Here is an 18182-nt window from a genome sequence, read left to right as displayed (position 1 = left end):
CACATTGTAATATGTATGCATTCCTGTCCATGTAAGGTCTGGCTCTGTGACCCTCCAAAGGCATCACTGCTACTTATAGGTGCTCATATAATGTCAATAAGACTCTCATAGACAATTTGCATGTCAAATAGGAAAGACAAAGAATAAGAAGTGCAGAGTGCAATAACCACATCTTTCAGGTAATCCACTTTCTCTCGCAAAAGAGAACCTGCTGAAGGACAACTCCACTAAGCAGTATAAAATTGAAAAAACAAACAAATACTGTAATACTCAGCAGCTTTATTGTTACAAGTACAGCATACTACTGCTTTTAAAAAAGTTTCTTAGAGCTTTGGAGAACTAACAAAGTCAAAAACTTTACACGGGACAATCAGTTTTCACAGAATTTAAAAAGGACATTCTTGTATTGCTGTTGCAGATATTCTCACTGGCATGCATCCACTCACTGCATATCAGTTATACTAAAACATCATAACAAAATACATATCAAGTACAGCTCTATAAATAAATCAGTTAATGTAACTAATAAACTGTGCTGTTGTGCTATACCACCTTAATATGTCTACCCTACTACCTAGTCTGGCTGTAGCAAGCCACATTGTATTACAACAATATAGGGAAAGACTATTTGGCAGAAAACACAAAATCAAAAATGAAAATGGTTCAACCACACAATGTGTCCTCTTACGTAAATACTTGAAGGTATGTGATGTAGTTAAGGGACATGTCTCTGCCTCCCTTGTGTGTGTGTCATCTCCCTGCATTCTAACACAACTTGGTTCAATAATAGTTTACTCAGTTCACCTAGAAAAAGAGAAAAAAGAAACTGGCTATTACTAAAGGTAGTAGCCAGTGTAGTGCAATGTGGAGGAGGTATGTATAGGGCTGCTCAACCAGTCTTCTCGGCTTGAGCATGTTATGTGAACTCCTTCATTCAGACTAGAAGTCAAAAAAAAAAAATACAGGTGAGTCCACACCCATTTAGAAAAATATACATACTGTATACTTTATATTTGCATATGTAATATTCTGTGATTATATAATGTGTTACCATTCAAAATTCTACATTTGCTCCTTGGCCCAAAATCTTAAGCTTCGTAGAAGTTCATACCCGACAGTCTGTATAGCACATCCTTCGTAAATGTTTAGCACTAATATTGAAATGTCTCTAGTTTTTAGTGTAAATGTACATGGTCATCACACAAGCATGAAAAATGCCCATATGAGACAGCCTGTTTTAAAGCAGTTTCAGGAAAAAAATGGAATCATATAGGTTTCCATAAAATCACAAGCTATGTTTACCATGCATTAATGATGCATGTACATTGAGTTTATGATGTCCTTGTGCTGCATTTCTGATATGTTTAGGATGCATTCTTACTTATTTCTATATAAGAAAAAAAATATTGAAATGCATGAATGCAAAATATTATATGCAGTGTTTAAAAAAACATATCATGCATGCTGAATAAAACCATAGTTTCAAAATAAACCGCTCCCTAAGTTCCAGTTCAAAATCCAAACATGGTGCTTCTTCCCAAATGTTTCATAAGGGTGATACCAAAGAAAAACCTAAATGTCCATGTGCAAATGCCATTATATATTATTAAATCCATCATTAGTGTAACAAAGCTGTCCTGATTCCTCTTCATCTTCTTCAATAGTGCTGAAAAATGACTTTAGTTTTTCTGGAACACACCAGTTCAATATAATGACTATTATTCCAATTAGAAAACAAAGAAGACCTGAAATGACAAAGAAAAGAGCGTCATGAATTATAGATGAATTGAAGAAAAAAGAAAGGAATACAATAATCGTTAGCATTATGTTTCTATATCTGTAACAGATTTATTATGGATAAATACAGGGAAAAAAAAACAACAAAAGCAGTCTTCTCAGTTTCTTCTTAAATAGAAATAAGAGTGTCCACAGGAAACTTTTTGAAATACTTCAGAGTACTTAGAGAAAACATTTTAAAATACTCAACAGTGCCCGCAGAAACTTGTGGACTGATACCATTAACGTTTATCACAATGTTTATGGTATCTGTACCATTAAATATCACATTTAAGAGCCAGTTTCAATTACCGATGGTACAGTTTTTGAAATATACTGGAGAGATGCCTATATCCACTGAGCACCTTGACCTACAGTATGCCTTTTCCAAAACATGTTGCTTTACAACTGCAATAAGCCATTTGGCCCTAGTTATGGGCTAAATGATTGTAAATGTGCACCTGGCACCTGTAAAATAAGATTTGCTGTGGCTTTCCAATTTTATATGCTTTTGTTTTATGCTGCTGCTATTTTAGTAAATATAAAAAGTATTTCCTTATTGGGATCAGATGAAATGGGGGATTTTGTTAGATATGATGTGTTATGCTACACGTATTACTTCCATTATGTTCACTTGTTTGGATTTCTAAGAAAAGTGAATAGTTGATTCTATAGCATCCATTGAACAATTACCATTCAGATCACTGCAATAGGGACAGATCTATGACCCTACCTAGAATTTATCTCACCAGGATGTATTCAGAAATCCTATTGTGGGATTTTGCCTCCCTAATTTTGTCTGAATTAGATATTAGGATCAGTAGTGGCTTCTGGAACAGAACAAGATCTTCGTCAGAAAATATAATTGGAGATGCAAGAGGAACAAGGAATTTTTTAGCCAAGAAACATAATGGATCTAGTAGCAGGAGCAGTAACCTGGTGTTTAGTCTGATTTCAGTTTATGAATGCTTTTTTAAGGTCAGTGAATCAAAATATTCAATACAAAAGCGGCCAAGCACCTAGCATTTTCAGGAGGAGGCAATAGCAGTCTACATATTTCTCTTATTTCAGTTTTTCTTAAACACACCAAATGAAGATGTGTTCAGTGGTTGTTTTGTTGAAAAAAAAAAATACATCACAGTATATGATGCCAATGGCTACAGCAAGTGTTCCATTCTCAAAGGTCATGGTCATTAAACCATTCTAGGCTAAACGAAGAACAATAGATTAAAGCGGCGTTAACCCTCCCACCTCCCCCACTCAAAAAAAAAACATTGCTGCATTATTTTTCCTTTTTAGGCTTTTTCCTTAATGTGCACCTGGTGATTTTGCTGGTAAGTCTGTGATTTTTTAACTTTCTTTAACAGACCAAACTGTCCAAAAGAAGCCTTTATCCCAAAAGAAAAAAAACTGTTGTAACTGCTCAAAAATGTTATCTGGAGTGCAGCTTTAATTTGTTAGTCAGGTACTTCTAAATCATCTAGTACATCTAACACTACCCTTTCCCCTCTATTGCTAATTCTTCCAGACTGGAAACACCCTAAGAGAGGAAGTATGGCCAGATCACTAGGCGGAGGTCCCACCAACTGCCCTTTTTCCATATTTATAGTTGGAGCAGGTAGAGTTTCAGAAAAATGGTTTTATTATTTATGCAGACATCCACAAAATATGAACTGTTGATGGGACTTGAGGACTGGATTCCAAATGTTGAGGGTGCACTCACACTGGGCACTGTTGAACTGAACTGTGCCGGGGTTTGACTGTACCCCCTTCTCACTCCGCCACTGGTCTGCACTCACAATGGGCTATAAGCAAGTGTTCCCAGACACACCTACATCATCAATTCTGCTAACCAGACCACAGTGATCCCTTACTCTGTGCTCAGTGACATATGCAGAGTTTTGTGCTCAGACATGGTTTGTGTGCACACTGACGTGACCCTTACTGGACCACAAATGAACTGTGTCCAAAAACACCTCTTCCAAGTGGTCCCAGGCACAGTACACTTAACTAATACCAGGCACGTTTCTGAGCAGTTACACTACACAAATGAACCAGACCAAGGGGATGAGCTGTACCCAGGCATAGTTAACACTGCCAAAGAGTGCACCATTATTTAGGCTATGCATCAATACCAACAGGAGGTCACTGAATGGAAGAAATGTATTGCAGTGTCAATTTATAACTCACCTGTTGCTAAAGTTAGCCAAAACGATCCTCCATAGTATGTTTTCAGAGACTCAGTGCCAAACTGTATATCACAAAAGCCAACATTTCTCACAGTAGAAAAAGAAATCAGGGAGAAGAGCATGAAAGCAGCAGTCACTAGTATCATATAGGCTCCATATATAAAAACTGGCATGGAGAAAAGGATGTTGCATATAATCCAAGAACAAAATGCCACCCTATAATACAGAAATGTTTGCATGTGTTAATTTGTTTATTGAGCATACATTATACATTGCAATACAGATGTATGTATTCCTGTCTTACTTTAACTTGCTATCAGGAATGTTCTTTAAAAGCAGATCTATAGACAATTATAAATGACCCAATTTTAATCCAGTTATGCATTTAGTAATTCTTAAATATAATCTAAATAGTACTTCAATCTGTTTATGTGGTAGTCTCCAGTAATACCCTACAGAGAAATTGTAGACTAGAAAAAGAAGGGGCAGTACTGTAAACACAGATATCTTTTTACCCTATACTGTTTTACTTTGTGGTTCTAAAGCCTAAATGCGCTCCTGGCACTGTCTCTCTTCCCCAGGCAGATTGATAGCAGCAGGAGCCATTGACCCCCGGTGCTGTCAAACAAATCCTGTGATGAGGGAGCGTCGGGCGGGCTCAGCCATCCTGTCTTTGTCAATAGAAGCAGGTAGAGTGGCTCAGGAGTGAGCCTGCACAAGTGCCCCCATAAGAAGTGGCTTCCTATGGGGGCTCTCTCTGAAGATGAGGAGCCAGGAGTGCCAGTGAGGGACCCCAGAAGAGGAGGATCTGGGCTGCTCTGTGCAAAATCATAACAATTTTTGTTATTTTATTAGAAACAAAGAATCTTTAATATCACTTTAACTGCATGTCTATGATTATGTTGAAGTAATATGTAAGCAAATAATTTTTATTACTTTTTATTATAGATGACCACACAGCAAAAGCTGCAGTCAATTGATCTCAAGATTAGATTTTGTGATTGGGTTTACATTTGTTTTAACATAAATTCAAGGATCTCAATGTTGTAAATGAAACAAGCAGATACATTCAATGACTGTTTTAGCTCTTTAATTCATTCATACAGTCCCATAGCTGATATCAGCAAAAACAAAATTGGTGAATTTATCAAAAGGTTAGGGATTTAATGATTCAAGCCCCATACAGAGGGAGATGTACATGCAGTTTTTCAGTATGTCTCTGCAATACGTGCACATTCCCTATGTTTAATGTTTTTTTCCCAGAAATTCAGTCAGCAAAATAATTAATGTTGTGGGCTTACAATGCACAGCATTTTTGTACACTGAGTGGTGTCAGCCCTGCCCAGTTTATTTTATCAAACTGCTTAAACCCTCTCACTCTCAAATTTCTACAACATAAAGACTAATTAACTGATAGTCACATGATAATGACTGAGGGGGGGCTCTGTGAGAAAACACAGGAAGAGAACTATGAATTTACAGGACAACTTTGAATTTATGACATGATCATCAGGTATTTTTGCACCTATCAAACCAATACAGCAACGCTCTTTACAATAGTATATTTAACAGACCAAAAGGAAAGCTAATGAGTATTCTATTCTCAGGGTTTACATAAACTTTAAAAATATATAATGATTACATCAGATGGAATATAATAGTACCGTGCAGGTTAGTATTAATGTCCTATGATTTTGTTGTAAAAAAGGTGCAAATAAAGTTCAGCTTGTTAGTTTTACTCACTGGTGCAGAAGTAAAGCAAAGCAATAAATTGTAAATGTGTTCTGTTCCCTTTTTGGGGATCATTGCTGTAATTCACTTCCTTGTCAATTAATTTTTCTATGGCCTTTTGTCTATGTATGTGGTATCTACGTTTGTGTCAAACTATGAAGATGCAATGCAAGTAAACATTTCAGTGCACTTGGCACTCATACTTCGTGCATATGACAATAAACATTTGAATTTGAAATGAAATATGTTGGACACCCATGAAGGACATAAAATATGTACTGCTTCCATTTACCGTCTCCCAAAAGAGGGACTTAAAATGCAGAACCTAAATGCTATAGTTATAGAACTGGTACGCTGCAGCTGTAAAAGGGATCATGCCATATATTGGTATTCAGAAATATTATAATTCCACCCTGTGAGGTCAAGAAATGCATAATTCCAAACTGTGAAACATGGAAAGGTATCATGCCAATAAACTGTATAATACCAGCCCATATTGGTTCTTTTTAACCAGTTTTTCACATTTATATAGACCTAATAATTGGCTGCTGTCACGTTTACATTCTGTTGAAAATGGCCTAAAGCTGGCCATACGCTAGTAGATTTTTGAACACTTGTTTATAAAGCATTCTCAGTACATTAGATGACTTGATGAATGTCGTTAAAAAGTACTTAAAATTTTTGTTTGCTTTTAACATTCAGTTTTGGAATGATTTTCATTTCCAGAACAAAATTAACATACACAATTAGAAACGTATTCATTTGAGATAAATCTTCCATCCTGCTCCTTTTAATTTTCTTGTTACTATATTTGAAAATAAATTTTGATTTGACCCCACTTACGATTTGGATATCTAACAAAGATCTTAAAATGAAAAATTTTGTTTAAAATTCTACTAGCGTATGGCCACCGTAACAGCTACAGACACTGCTACCATTTTCAAAGCCCTACTTAGTAAACAGTCATAAATAAAAACATATGTTTGTTGGTCCCATAATAGCTTTGTGATCTTCAGTAATAGCCTTAGTTGACTTGCCTTAGTCAAGTGCACATGGTCTTTTAAAGATCAGCTGAATCCACCTTGCCCCTGGCTGTATTTGGTATGGTCAAAATAACAGTTGAACTAGTTCAGCTAGTTCAATTCAACTAGTTCAGCTAGTTCTGGCTAGTTCAGCTGTTATTTTGACCCTGCCAAATAAGCCAGGGGCAAGGTGGATTCAGCTGATCTTTAAAGGCCATGTGCAGTTGACTAAGGTAAGTCAACTAAGGCTATTGCTAAAAAACCACAAAGCTATTATGGGACCAACAAACATGTTTTTATTTATGACTGTTTACTAAGTAGGGCTTTGAAAATGGTAGCAGTGTTTGTAGCTGTTATGTTGGCCATACGCTAATAGAATTTAAATAAAAAGTTTCCTTTTAAGATCTTTGTTAGATATCTAGAGATATCCTTCCTGAGATGTACTTCCTTCAGCTTCAATCCAGTGGATCTTAGGGTTCACTGAACCCTATAAGCTGTGCTCAAGATGTGTATGCATGGATTTGATAATTTTGCTAAGAACAACAGATGTGAATAAGATATTTTCTACTAAAAAAAAAAAAACACTATCAGAAGGGAATATCTGACTGCCTCTTGGGGGGTCAGGAAGGAATTTTTTCCCCTGCAGGAGCAACTGGATCATGCGTTGCTGGTTTTTGTGCCTTGCTCTGGATTAACTGTGGGTATAGGATTATAACTTTTTTTTTTTTGGTTGAACTGGATGGACTTTTGTCTTTTTTCAGCCAGACTAATTATGTAACTATGTAGAATCTACAGTACAGAGAGTACAAGGCTACATTACCAATGCAGTAATGCTTTACGATGGAGAGATGCATCCACTATGTAAACCCTAATTTAGGAGTAACTTCCTTTCCCTTGTTCGTTGCAGACTGCTTGGCAAAACAGAGTACATTCATAAATTTGTTACAAAAGTTACAAATAATTGTATCGTAGAGCTTGTTACTTTATCTTCCTTTGCTACAGCTGTATAAATCTGCATATTGTATGCATCTAGGCTTGTATGATGTAAAGTATATGTAAAATCACATATTTATCATAATTATTTGAATTATAATATAAAAGGGAATGTCCCAGGATGGATTTTTACAGTAGCAACTTACATGTAATATCACTTATAAACTTAACAATAGCTGACCATTATTCATAATGTTCAAGCCTACCTTATAATTATTTTATTATATTTTTGGATAAAGTAAGCAAGACAAACACAAATGTCCACATTCAAAATTTAGATTTACCCTCATTTCAGCCCCGGTAACAAATACAGACTGCTATAAAACATGAGCAAGTTTTCCTAATCTCAAACAAGCTTGCAGCCAGTCAGAAAAACAAAAACTCAGCACTGCCTATCTGCATTATTACTGTAGATAAGTTAACATAGAGAATTAAGTCATTGGATTTAGGTGACAGTCAGGACAGTAATAATTTTCAGAAGAAAATGCCAGTTAAGAGATATGTACTTCTTTCAGCACAGAAATACCTTAAACATATGATCGTTGATACTAAAAAGAAAATTTAACTTTTATTCAACTGAATTCTGGACAGGCCAATGGGTGAAAAGACTGATTTACGTTGTTATTAAATATATTTTAAAAATATTTCCTTTTCTCTTAAAGTCAAAAGCACTGAAACTCTCCGATTACACTCCCTTCAGTCTACTAATGGCTACTTGAGTGCTATGATAAATATGACTGCTGCTCACTGAAATCAAAAAAGTGGCAAGGATGATTTTTTTCCAACACTATGATAAAAATTACAACAGTTAATTAAAGATAGGGAGAGGTAAAATAGTTCCTTCACTTGGAAACCAAAAAGGTATTCTCTCTGAAGAAAAAATGACAACTGGGATTTGCTTGCTTATTAAGTAGATACTAGTTCAGATCCTCACCTACCTGTGCCACTGCATGTAGGTATGACATGCTCACAAAACTGGAATGCTATGAAAACTCACCTGTACTGACTGAAGTTTTGTGACACTTCCCTATACCAAACCTGCATAACTGGTACAAAACATTCCCAATAAAACAAAACAATAGTCAGTGAACAGCTCAGCGTATGTATATGTAGTGTCATATGAGCCAATTTAATAAAGGAATAACTTTCACTACATACTATCTTAATTGTAATTACTCAACCAGTTTCAGAGGAAATACATGGAAACAAATGGAATAAAGAAGATTTCCTCTGAACCTGACTAGGTATTTATAATGATTATGTTACACTGAAAGGTACTACTTTAGTAAATCAGTCTCAAGGGTCTTTTCCCAGGAACTATTATACTATTATAATCTCTTGCTTAAGTTGAAGTCCAGGAAACAATTTTTATTTAGCTCCTCTCTGTGTGTTTTCTACCCAATAGCTAATATACATTGAAAAATAGACCTCTATCCTAGCTTTTGTTTGTTTTGAAAAGAGTGGGGATAGGTTAGAACATTTGTCAGGTTAACATGGCATCCATAAATTTATGATGGCGCAACCTTAAATCAATAATCATGGAAAATGACTGGATTTTCCCTTTGCTATTTACAGAAACAAGCAAGGGCTGGTTATTTGCATACAGTCACTGGAAATCAGGTTAAAGTTCTTCCTAACATCTCCATATGAGTGAAAGAAACACATGCTCTGAAGACATATAAAGCATGCTTCTAGAAGAGCTTTCATTTAGCTTTACATATTTGCTTCCAAGACTCCATATCTGCCCTGAAATCAATGGTGCTTAATTATGGAAATAAAAATTAAAGATTGTAAATTTGAGCTATAGTATACCCCCCAAAACAATATATAATTCTTTGTGTGCAGTATGTAGGTCTATGAGCCTGCCCTCACTCTGCTTACTGCTTCTTTCTGGTACCTGATACATCCACTATGATTCCAAAACTTTACAGTTATCCCCGTAATGGGTCTCTGAAGATCACCTGACTCTTCAGTGCTCTGCCTTACACCTAAACTAAATTCTGATTTACTCCTATTGGATGCTATGGATTGTCTACTTATTTGTTGATTAAACTGACCTCTAGTATGGGGTTTGTGAGCTTTATGTTAATCCTCTATCCTCCCTGAGTCTGATATGTCCACTATTTGTGAATCTCCATCACGCACACACAGGATGTTGGATCTCATCCTTTCTCCTGGTTCACACCCACTGAAAGTGACCTCCAGGAATCCTTACTATGGGATGTCAGATGAGGCCATCTTACAGATGTCTTCCTCCACTAGAGGCAGAAGACAGGCAACACTGCTTTGCATTGTTGTTGATTTAGGATTTATCTACAGCTGTTAAGAGATTTTAGTAATTCTTTTGGAGTGTATGTAAAGTGATGTAAACTATCATATAGACTAGACTTCACTGCTGCTACATATGGCTGCTCCTATGTAATGTTAAAAATGTAAATCCTTGATTGCTATGTTTATTTATTTTAGTTATGATTACTTGAATGACATTTATATAGAACGTGTAAAGTTATTATATTTACCCATTTAAAGTACTGAAAGTACTGAAAAATACCTAGCCTTCCAGAAATGCAGTGGCTTCCTGTAGTGACCTGGCAACACTGCCTCTGTTGAGTTTAACCTCTTTCCACTGGAGGTAAACATATATACAGCCTCTCAGTGGGTGGGCTTTAATACCCAGAGGGAGCATATATGCGGCCCTATGCAAACACTTTTTTCTGCTGAGAGCGAGCTCCTAGCATGGTTACCAGTTGGGACCAGAAAGCTCCCAATGCATACTTGCGATCGGGAGCTTTCTGATCATGTGACCTTCTTTCCCTGATATTGTTTTACAACAATGATTTTTCTCTCTCAATCCTTAGACAATAAAACATGTCAAATTTAAACTAAACACACTTTTTTTTCTTTCTTTTTTTTGAGCAGTGTTAGTTTACAAATAAACAGTGTTACTGCAGGGGAAAAAAAACAACATTTTATTCTGTAATTTGTCCTACACAAAAAATTGTCAAAGTCTGCAAACAAGCAATGTTGCAAACATATTTGATAAGCTAAATTAATTAATGAAGAAAACCGTCAATGAACTTGAACAATCTATTAAACAAAATTAATTGGACTTGAGAAATTTCAGTGGCGTTCATATTATTTGAACTCCTTAAAGCATCAAAATCTATGTTTCCTTCTTGTTTTTGCTGTTAGCATTTGTTCACACTATGAACCGCATGTGAATTGTTCAGGAACAGCACCACATTCCTGTGCGATTCACATGCGATTCAGTGCAGTGCAGTTTGAACCCATTCACTTTGAATAGGCTCAAATCACACTGCATAGCACCAAAGCAGTGCAGGAACCTTTTTTGGAGATGCACTGGAACCTCATCGCATGGTCGTTTTATACCATGGGATCCTGTGCAAGCAAACTGCATGTGCAAGTATGTGCAAGCAACTGCGATTGCAATGCGTTTAGTGTGTTGTCAACTTTGTTTTGATACCCTCAGCCAGGGGCGGACTGACCATTTGGAAACTCGGGCACTGCCTGAGGGCCCTGGGTCAGTAGAGAGGGCCCCATGAGATGCCCCTGGTACCCTTTTCATAGGCTTTTTTGAGTTTGGGCAAGGATACAGGTGCCCCATGATCCCCTATTGCCCGGGGGCCCCATGAGTTGTCAGTCCGCCCCTGCCCTCAGCAGATTGCAAACACAGTGTGATTGCAATGCAGTGCGGGAAATGTGCAGGGATCGCTGCGTTTCTCACATCGCATATATGTGAACCTAGGCTTACTGTACAGTATGTGTAGCATTAGTAAATAATAATAGTATAGATTGTCAGTATACCAAAATGCTAAGAAATTATATTGCAATATGTATTACCAAAAGAAAAAGTTTCAGTTGCTTTCTTTTACAGTAAAAGCTTTGATGTTTATGTTTCTAAAATTGTTTAAATAACCAGTTGGATATTGTATTAGATAGTTAGCCTTGTGCCAAGAAAAAATTAAATTTCCCATATTGAAAAAGTGATATCAAAAGGAAAGGTGTGCAGTCTTGGAGTTGTAACCCCAAAAGAAATCCTGCAGCTTCTGTGTTGAGCTTCCCAGACTGTCAGTATTTTAAAGGGGAAGAGACACATATTCTGAGTTTAAAAAAAATCCAGAACTTGCACTTAAAATCTCATAAATATTGTATTTATTGTCATGTGTAAAACAACATTACCACATCTTGCATTTTGTAATAACCGCAAGGTATTTTATACTACTTTAATCTCATATGTAATATAACTTGCTCATTTCACTGTGTATTAAAATTTGTGATAATTGACTATATCCCACACCATCCTGTTGAAATAAAATTTCAGAATTTACAGGGCAAGAGGTAAAAAAAATAAATTGACTGTGGAAGAAAAAAATGTGTGTATAAATATGCCAATAGATACTTACCACATGCAGGCTGATGCATAGTGCCCTGATACTCTGTACTGGTTATGTAAGCCACAGGGGTCGGATTTGCAAAATTTCTCTGCTACATAGAGTATGGGGTTGGGTAGTCCTCTCTGCAGACCATCATAGTAAAACTCATCATAGTCTGATCCAAACTTCCAGAGAAATTGCTCATTATAATCGATGGTCTCATTTATCTGATGAACAGGATTTCCTTTGGATATAAAACAGAATGTAACATTACACTGAAACGTATATTTTAAGTTATATGTATTATATCAATACCTTTAGTATAGTTAAGAAAGGTTATTACTCAGGATGGATACATTTCATGTGATATTTTTATATATGGATTGAAAATATTCGCCTTTGAGAAATTTGAATGTAGAAAATTATGACCAATTCACTACTGATGTTTTCTGAATGATACTAGTTTTAGCTTACATCCGAAAAACATAACTTGTGTTTAGCCTTAAAGGAGAAGTATAGCCAAAGCTATGTTGGATATACCTCTACTGTAGGTCACAGAAGTGCATTTTGATTTGAATTCCTGTGACCTATTTTCAGCTGAGAGTGGGTTAAATTCCACTGTTGGCTGAGGTCACTCAGCCCTTCCAGGCTTTGAAAAGATCTCAACCATATGGTTGGGATCCACCCAAAAGCCTGGAACGCCACAGCACTCCAGTGAGTCCTGGAGTGCAGAGCAGAGAAACGGGTACTGACAGTCAAGACTCTCTGCTTAAAGTGAAAAGGGGGAAACTGAGCAATCAGTGGTGTTTGATCAATCAGTTCACACTGCAGACCCAGCAGGGGACAGATGCAGCATTGGATCGATGCTGCATCCACCTAGATAAGTATAATTTTTCTATTTATATCCATACTTCTCTTTTCAATATGTCTCTTTGAACGAAACTATTAGGCCAAGTGACCAGATTGCAAACTGGTCAAAATAGGTGCAGACCAGTTGGCTTAAAATGGCCGGGTCATAAGTTCTAACCAAAGAGATTTGATTGATCAGATCAGAAGCTATTCAACAATGGACATCAGTGCATGGTTCTACCTGAAGCTTATGTTTATAGGGAGCACCACTGAGCTAATTTATAAGTGTAGTTTAAGGAAGTGGCAGACACCACTTGTTTCATCATTTTAAACTTTCTTTCCTTTTAGGTTTTTAGTGGGAAGTTATTAGATGAGGTGCACAAGTCTTTTGCCACATATACTGTATACGTAGACCAAAGCCAGTGCTTCTCAGCACCAAGATTTTGATGCTAGTACATCTCAGATAAGAACAGATAACTTTCCTCACTGATAGTGCCAATGCCTGTTGGGATATGTACCGTACATGTATAGTTTTATAAGAGAAAATGTTGTCTTAGTAGTTATAAATAGTCAAAGGCTGCAGAATTGAAATTTAGATTTGTGGATGATACTGAATTTTCTAAGGGTGGAATTTTCCACTTAGTTTTGTGCCCTAGCTGTGACGCTAGTGAGTTTTAATTTTTTTTGTGAATGAATTATACTACCATCAATTTTAAGTTCTGTAGTGATATGATTAGTTTGGACCACTATGATAAATATTATTTTGATAAGATTTGCTGCATTCAGGAGTACAGACATTACTGAGCTGTGTCACACGGGTGTTTTTCCACTTGCAACAGCTTGCCAGCAACAGGGTCTCCACTAATGTGACATGGTCCTAATGTGATCAAATTTTTATACTGGCAAAATATCAGAGAAAAAAATGCCTTTATCACCTTTAAGACTATGATATTAATACAAAAGTATTGATGTTTCCCATTTAACAGATGGAGGAGTTTTGCCTGTGTCTTTAAAAAACCTTATTTGCATAGTCAATTTTTCAGCTAGCCTTACCTTTTAAAGTGATGTTAACGCCACTCAGACCAACATTTATCCCAATGTCTGCATTCACCACAACACTACTGAAAGACTTATATGTAGTTGTAGCATTGATTGATCCAACTTCCCAGTCTGCTGTAAAGTTAACAGCTGTAGAAAAAAACAAATGTAGTTAGAGAAGTTAGAGTAAATGTCCAAGAAACTGATTCTGTAGCTGCTCAAGAAGGAACCAAACTGTGAACAACAAAAGGGAGTGAAAAGAAGAGGGGCTCAAAGACCTAGTGCATTATCCCAGGGTAACTGGATATAATGAAAATAAAATGTGCACTTTCAAAAGAATAATAAAAATGCACTTATCAATAGCCTTGCACTTAAATTCTGTATAAAGACAAACCAGGGGCACACAGAATAGTGCAAAAAAAAACACAAACTGAAAAATCGCAATAAGGTTTGCAACCAAAGTTAAAAATGAGAAGAAAGCGTATCTGTAGCTGATAGCAGTACAGTGGTAGAAATAAGCTCTTCAAATCATGCAGAGATGTATGGAACACTGTAAATCAATCTTGCACCATGGGACACAAATGAAGAATAAATAAAACATACCTTTTCCTTATGCCTTTGTGAAATATGGTTTTATCTGTTGATGACCATTGATTTATTAGAGGGCTCATTTTTATTTACAGATTTATGTCCCATTGGTTCACAGTATACATCTCTGCAAAGATCTGAAGAGCACCCCTTCACCAGTTTTGCTGCTTACTCAGTTACATGTTATTTAAATTGTTAATTGTGAGTCCACTTAATGATCTTTATAATTGTCAGTGTGGTCACTGTGCACTTGATGACCTTTTTCTCTACGATTCAATACTGCTGATAATTGCATTTTTATTATCCTTTTATGAGTGAATATTTTAACATTTTCATTTTGTCCAGTTTCCCTGGGACACTACACTAAGTCTCTGCATCCCTCTTTTTTTCTCTTCAAAATCCAGAATGGAATATTCAACCTCCTTCCTGTGGCGGAAGCTAGACAATTTTAGAAAAACTTGGATCTATTGGTAAATCAATTTATTGCTAGAATTACGATCACTCAGTTGAAGACATGTTAGCCACATAAACTGTCTTTCTAAAGATCAGCCTTACTCATATCCCACACAGACTACCTAACCCCCCCAACCTCCTCTTTTTTCCACCCCTTCCCCCACTATCTTCTTGCCCGCTCAAACCCCAACCATGACATGACCATATACTTCACACTCAAAATGTACTTGTATTAATGAAATGAACTCTAACTTGTACTTTATTTTTTTGCTCATAAAAATAGGCAAAATATCAATGCTGATATTTTGATACTTACAGACTTTATGTTACCTCTCATTAGAGCCCAGTTAAATGGCTGATGCTTCCAGATTTTCGGGGGGTAAAAGTGTCTAGCTCTCCTTCTCCAACAAGCAGTGATCAATACAAGATTGGTGAGTAGCCAGACTGTTAGCCCTGTGCAAGTTCCAACCCAATCTGATATCTATATCTTACAGATGACACTTTTTGGGGGTGCTGGCAAGCACAAGGGGTAATATTGAAGCATATTTAATGCAAAGATCAGGCTATCAAGTACACCTGCTTTTTTGTACCAGACACCAAAGTACAGGTTTGCTTTAGTGTAACACAAAAGGTTAACATTTAACCTGACCTCAGCTACCTAACCCTGACCTTATCCTAGCAGTTACTTTTGAACCAAAGCAGAACCTTAGCCCTAAATTTTAAAAATATTTTTCCTGGGTTTTTCTGTCTATAATACTACAAAAGTCTAATTTCCAAAAGACAAGTAACATTCTTACCAACAGTTACAGCTCCAATGAACAGGCTTATTAAGACTCTAAAGGTCCAGGATATTCTCTGTAAATAAAAAAATGATTTTTTAATTTTTTATAGAAAATTATATATAATTTACAAAGAACAAGTGAGTGTATTTATATAAGGCTGCAACTAAATATTTTGCACTTAATACTGACAATGATGCAACAGAATCCAGGTTCAATCAGGTTGCAATGATGCAACAGAATGTAACCCCTTAATAGAACTACACAGAATTAGAGGACTACATTTACCAAGGGTGCCACCATTTTGTGCCACTGTAAGGAATTGGACCTGAGAAGCGCTTTCTTTATGATCAGACGTAACTTTTAGTAATCTTGCACGCTGGAAAAAAAGTACAGAAAGGCTTCTGAGACCACAAGCTATTGCCTCACGGGTGCAGTTCAATAATAGATAGTGTGACAGTGCTGTGCCTTGTCACGGTGTCAGAAAAGTTAGATATCACCCAATGTTCTCACTTATGCAAGTTGAGGGGCTCCAGAATGCCCTTTCTAAGTGGAGAAAACGGGTTTTGCCATTTACTCCAGGATTGGTAACTCCTGAATTGGATTCTGGAGTCCAGAGGCTTTGTAGAGGGGCTTTGTAGTGATGAATGCTCTCTCCCTGTGAACAGACGCTGGAAGAGGCGATCTGATCAAACCAGGCATTTGCCTGTGAGACTGTGTATTTAGGTAGGATCCTGTGCTATCCAAGCTGGCCAATTGGTTTACCACAAGGCTGAATAAGATAACCTGATGAGTTTGTGTATAGACTGACTCAGGGACTGTGGAGTCCAGGTAGCCAGGAGGAGGATTACTGTTTTGTCATTGTGATGCTGAAAACGTCTACGAGGGTAACTGTGTATGAGTTTTTGTAACTTTACTTTTTTTTAAAAAATGGGCAAAAGCCCTATAATATACTAAACTGACTGGATTGAACTGGACTGAAGTTAATGAAAAGCACTACATTTGAGTAACCCCCACCACCACGATAGATAGATAGATAGATAGATAGATAGATAGATAGATAGATAGATAGATAGATTTTTGCATCATGGTCTGTATGAATGAGCACAAATTGCAGAATACTTACAAAAACAGAAATATTACAATGTTAGGAAAAAAATACAAATTAAGAAAGAAAAAAAAGACTAGTCCTAGGTAGGAATCTAGAAGTGGCCCAAAGCCATGTACTCAGCCACGCTTGTTTTTTATATATAGATCATCAGACATATAGCTAGATAGATATACACACAGATAACTGTATACTATATTCATAATATAATAATACATTAATAAATAACTCACAGCTCTTCCTCTAATACCAGGAATTATTAGAATAAAGGCACTGGCAAACACCAAGAAGACAATGATAACGATAATGCAATTCACATTAAAGGCCCACTCCTGTCTTGGTTGTGGGTAGAAGGGAAATACACGGTTGTAGAAAGTCATGTTTCTTTGGTTATTTTTCTGTCTGGAAATAAAGAAAAATGAAAATCTTTAAACATGTGTTTTATTGCTATTAGAAGATTCCATTATTTTAACAGAACTCTATGTCTTATAATTATAATGTTGACTGGTGATGGGTTTTGTTTTTATATATCTACAACTTCCAGGGGAAAAGAATTACATTTTCTGTAAGCAGCTTGTTCATGGTATTCTCTACTCAGCTTAGAAAGTAAAGGACCTTAGTAAGGTGATCTTTGGGGTCTCTGATTTGCTCCATCTTTTTGCCACATAATGGCCATTTAACAGCTTCCGCTCCGCCCTATAACAGAAATATTACTACAGGGTGGCATGGGTGCGCAAAATCATGTATATACAGTATATATGTCATTTTTCAGTTCTGGGTAAGGGGCGCGTGTGTGTCCCTACCTGCACCGCCATTCTCAGCCTTGGCTGTCAATCACTGGGTCCCGGATGGCGATTACTCGCCAGCACCCGGTGATCGCCGAGTATCACCGATGGGGGAGAGACCTGCATATAAACAACACAGATCTCTCCCCTGTCAGCTCCTGCACACTGTTTTGTATGGCTCTGCTTACAGTGAAGCACACACACAGCACATAATGTGAAACAGCACACAGCAGTTAACCGTTTGATCGCCCCAGATGACCTTCCTGCTCAGTGCCATTAGTACCGTGTCAGTACTTTTTATTAGCACTGATCACTGTATTGGTGTCACTGGGGATGTCAGTGACACCAAGTCAGTTCTCCCCAGTCCTGCAATCCCTCTATAAGTCGCTGATCGCCGCCATTAATAGTAACAAAAAAAAACTTCCAGTATATATTCCGCCATTTGTAAACGTTATAACTTTCATGTAAACCAATTAG

The 18182-nt window shown here is 36.8% G+C and overlaps 1 protein-coding gene across 1 annotated transcript; it reads right to left on the bottom strand.

Moving 5' to 3' along the window:
* Nucleotides 1-259: 259 nt before the first annotated feature.
* On the bottom strand, nucleotides 260-17314 carry DUOXA2 (dual oxidase maturation factor 2). Its single transcript, XM_089652344.1, has 6 exons — nucleotides 17154-17314; nucleotides 15831-15888; nucleotides 14008-14142; nucleotides 12136-12349; nucleotides 3967-4181; nucleotides 260-1745 (listed from the first exon to the last, which is right to left on the bottom strand). Exons 1-6 carry the CDS (start codon nucleotides 17298-17300, stop codon nucleotides 1597-1599), a joined length of 918 nt encoding a protein of 305 aa, XP_089508470.1. The 5' UTR covers nucleotides 17301-17314; the 3' UTR covers nucleotides 260-1596.
* Between the last annotated feature and the right edge of the window lie 868 nt (nucleotides 17315-18182).

Source organism: Staurois parvus, unplaced genomic scaffold, assembly GCF_062004578.1.
Source record: "Staurois parvus isolate SC_StPar_1 unplaced genomic scaffold, SC_StPar_1.0 ptg000682l, whole genome shotgun sequence".
Classification (NCBI taxonomy): Eukaryota; Metazoa; Chordata; class Amphibia; order Anura; family Ranidae; genus Staurois; species Staurois parvus.
The sequence above is the reverse complement of the archived record's forward strand: the minus strand, read 5'-3'. Positions and strand labels throughout refer to the sequence as shown.

Excerpts from the sequence above, each read along its gene's own strand:
- DUOXA2 (XM_089652344.1), bottom strand. The coding sequence starts at position 17,300 with ATGACTTTCTACAACCGTGTATTTCCCTTCTACCCACAACCAAGACAG. Across the intron at positions 15,889-17,153 it reads CTGGTATTAGAGGAAGAGCT|AGAATATCCTGGACCTTTAG; the intron begins GTGAGTTATTTA and ends TTTTATTTACAG. Across the intron at positions 12,350-14,007 it reads CGTTAACATCACTTTAAAAG|GAAATCCTGTTCATCAGATA; the intron begins GTAAGGCTAGCT and ends TTATATCCAAAG.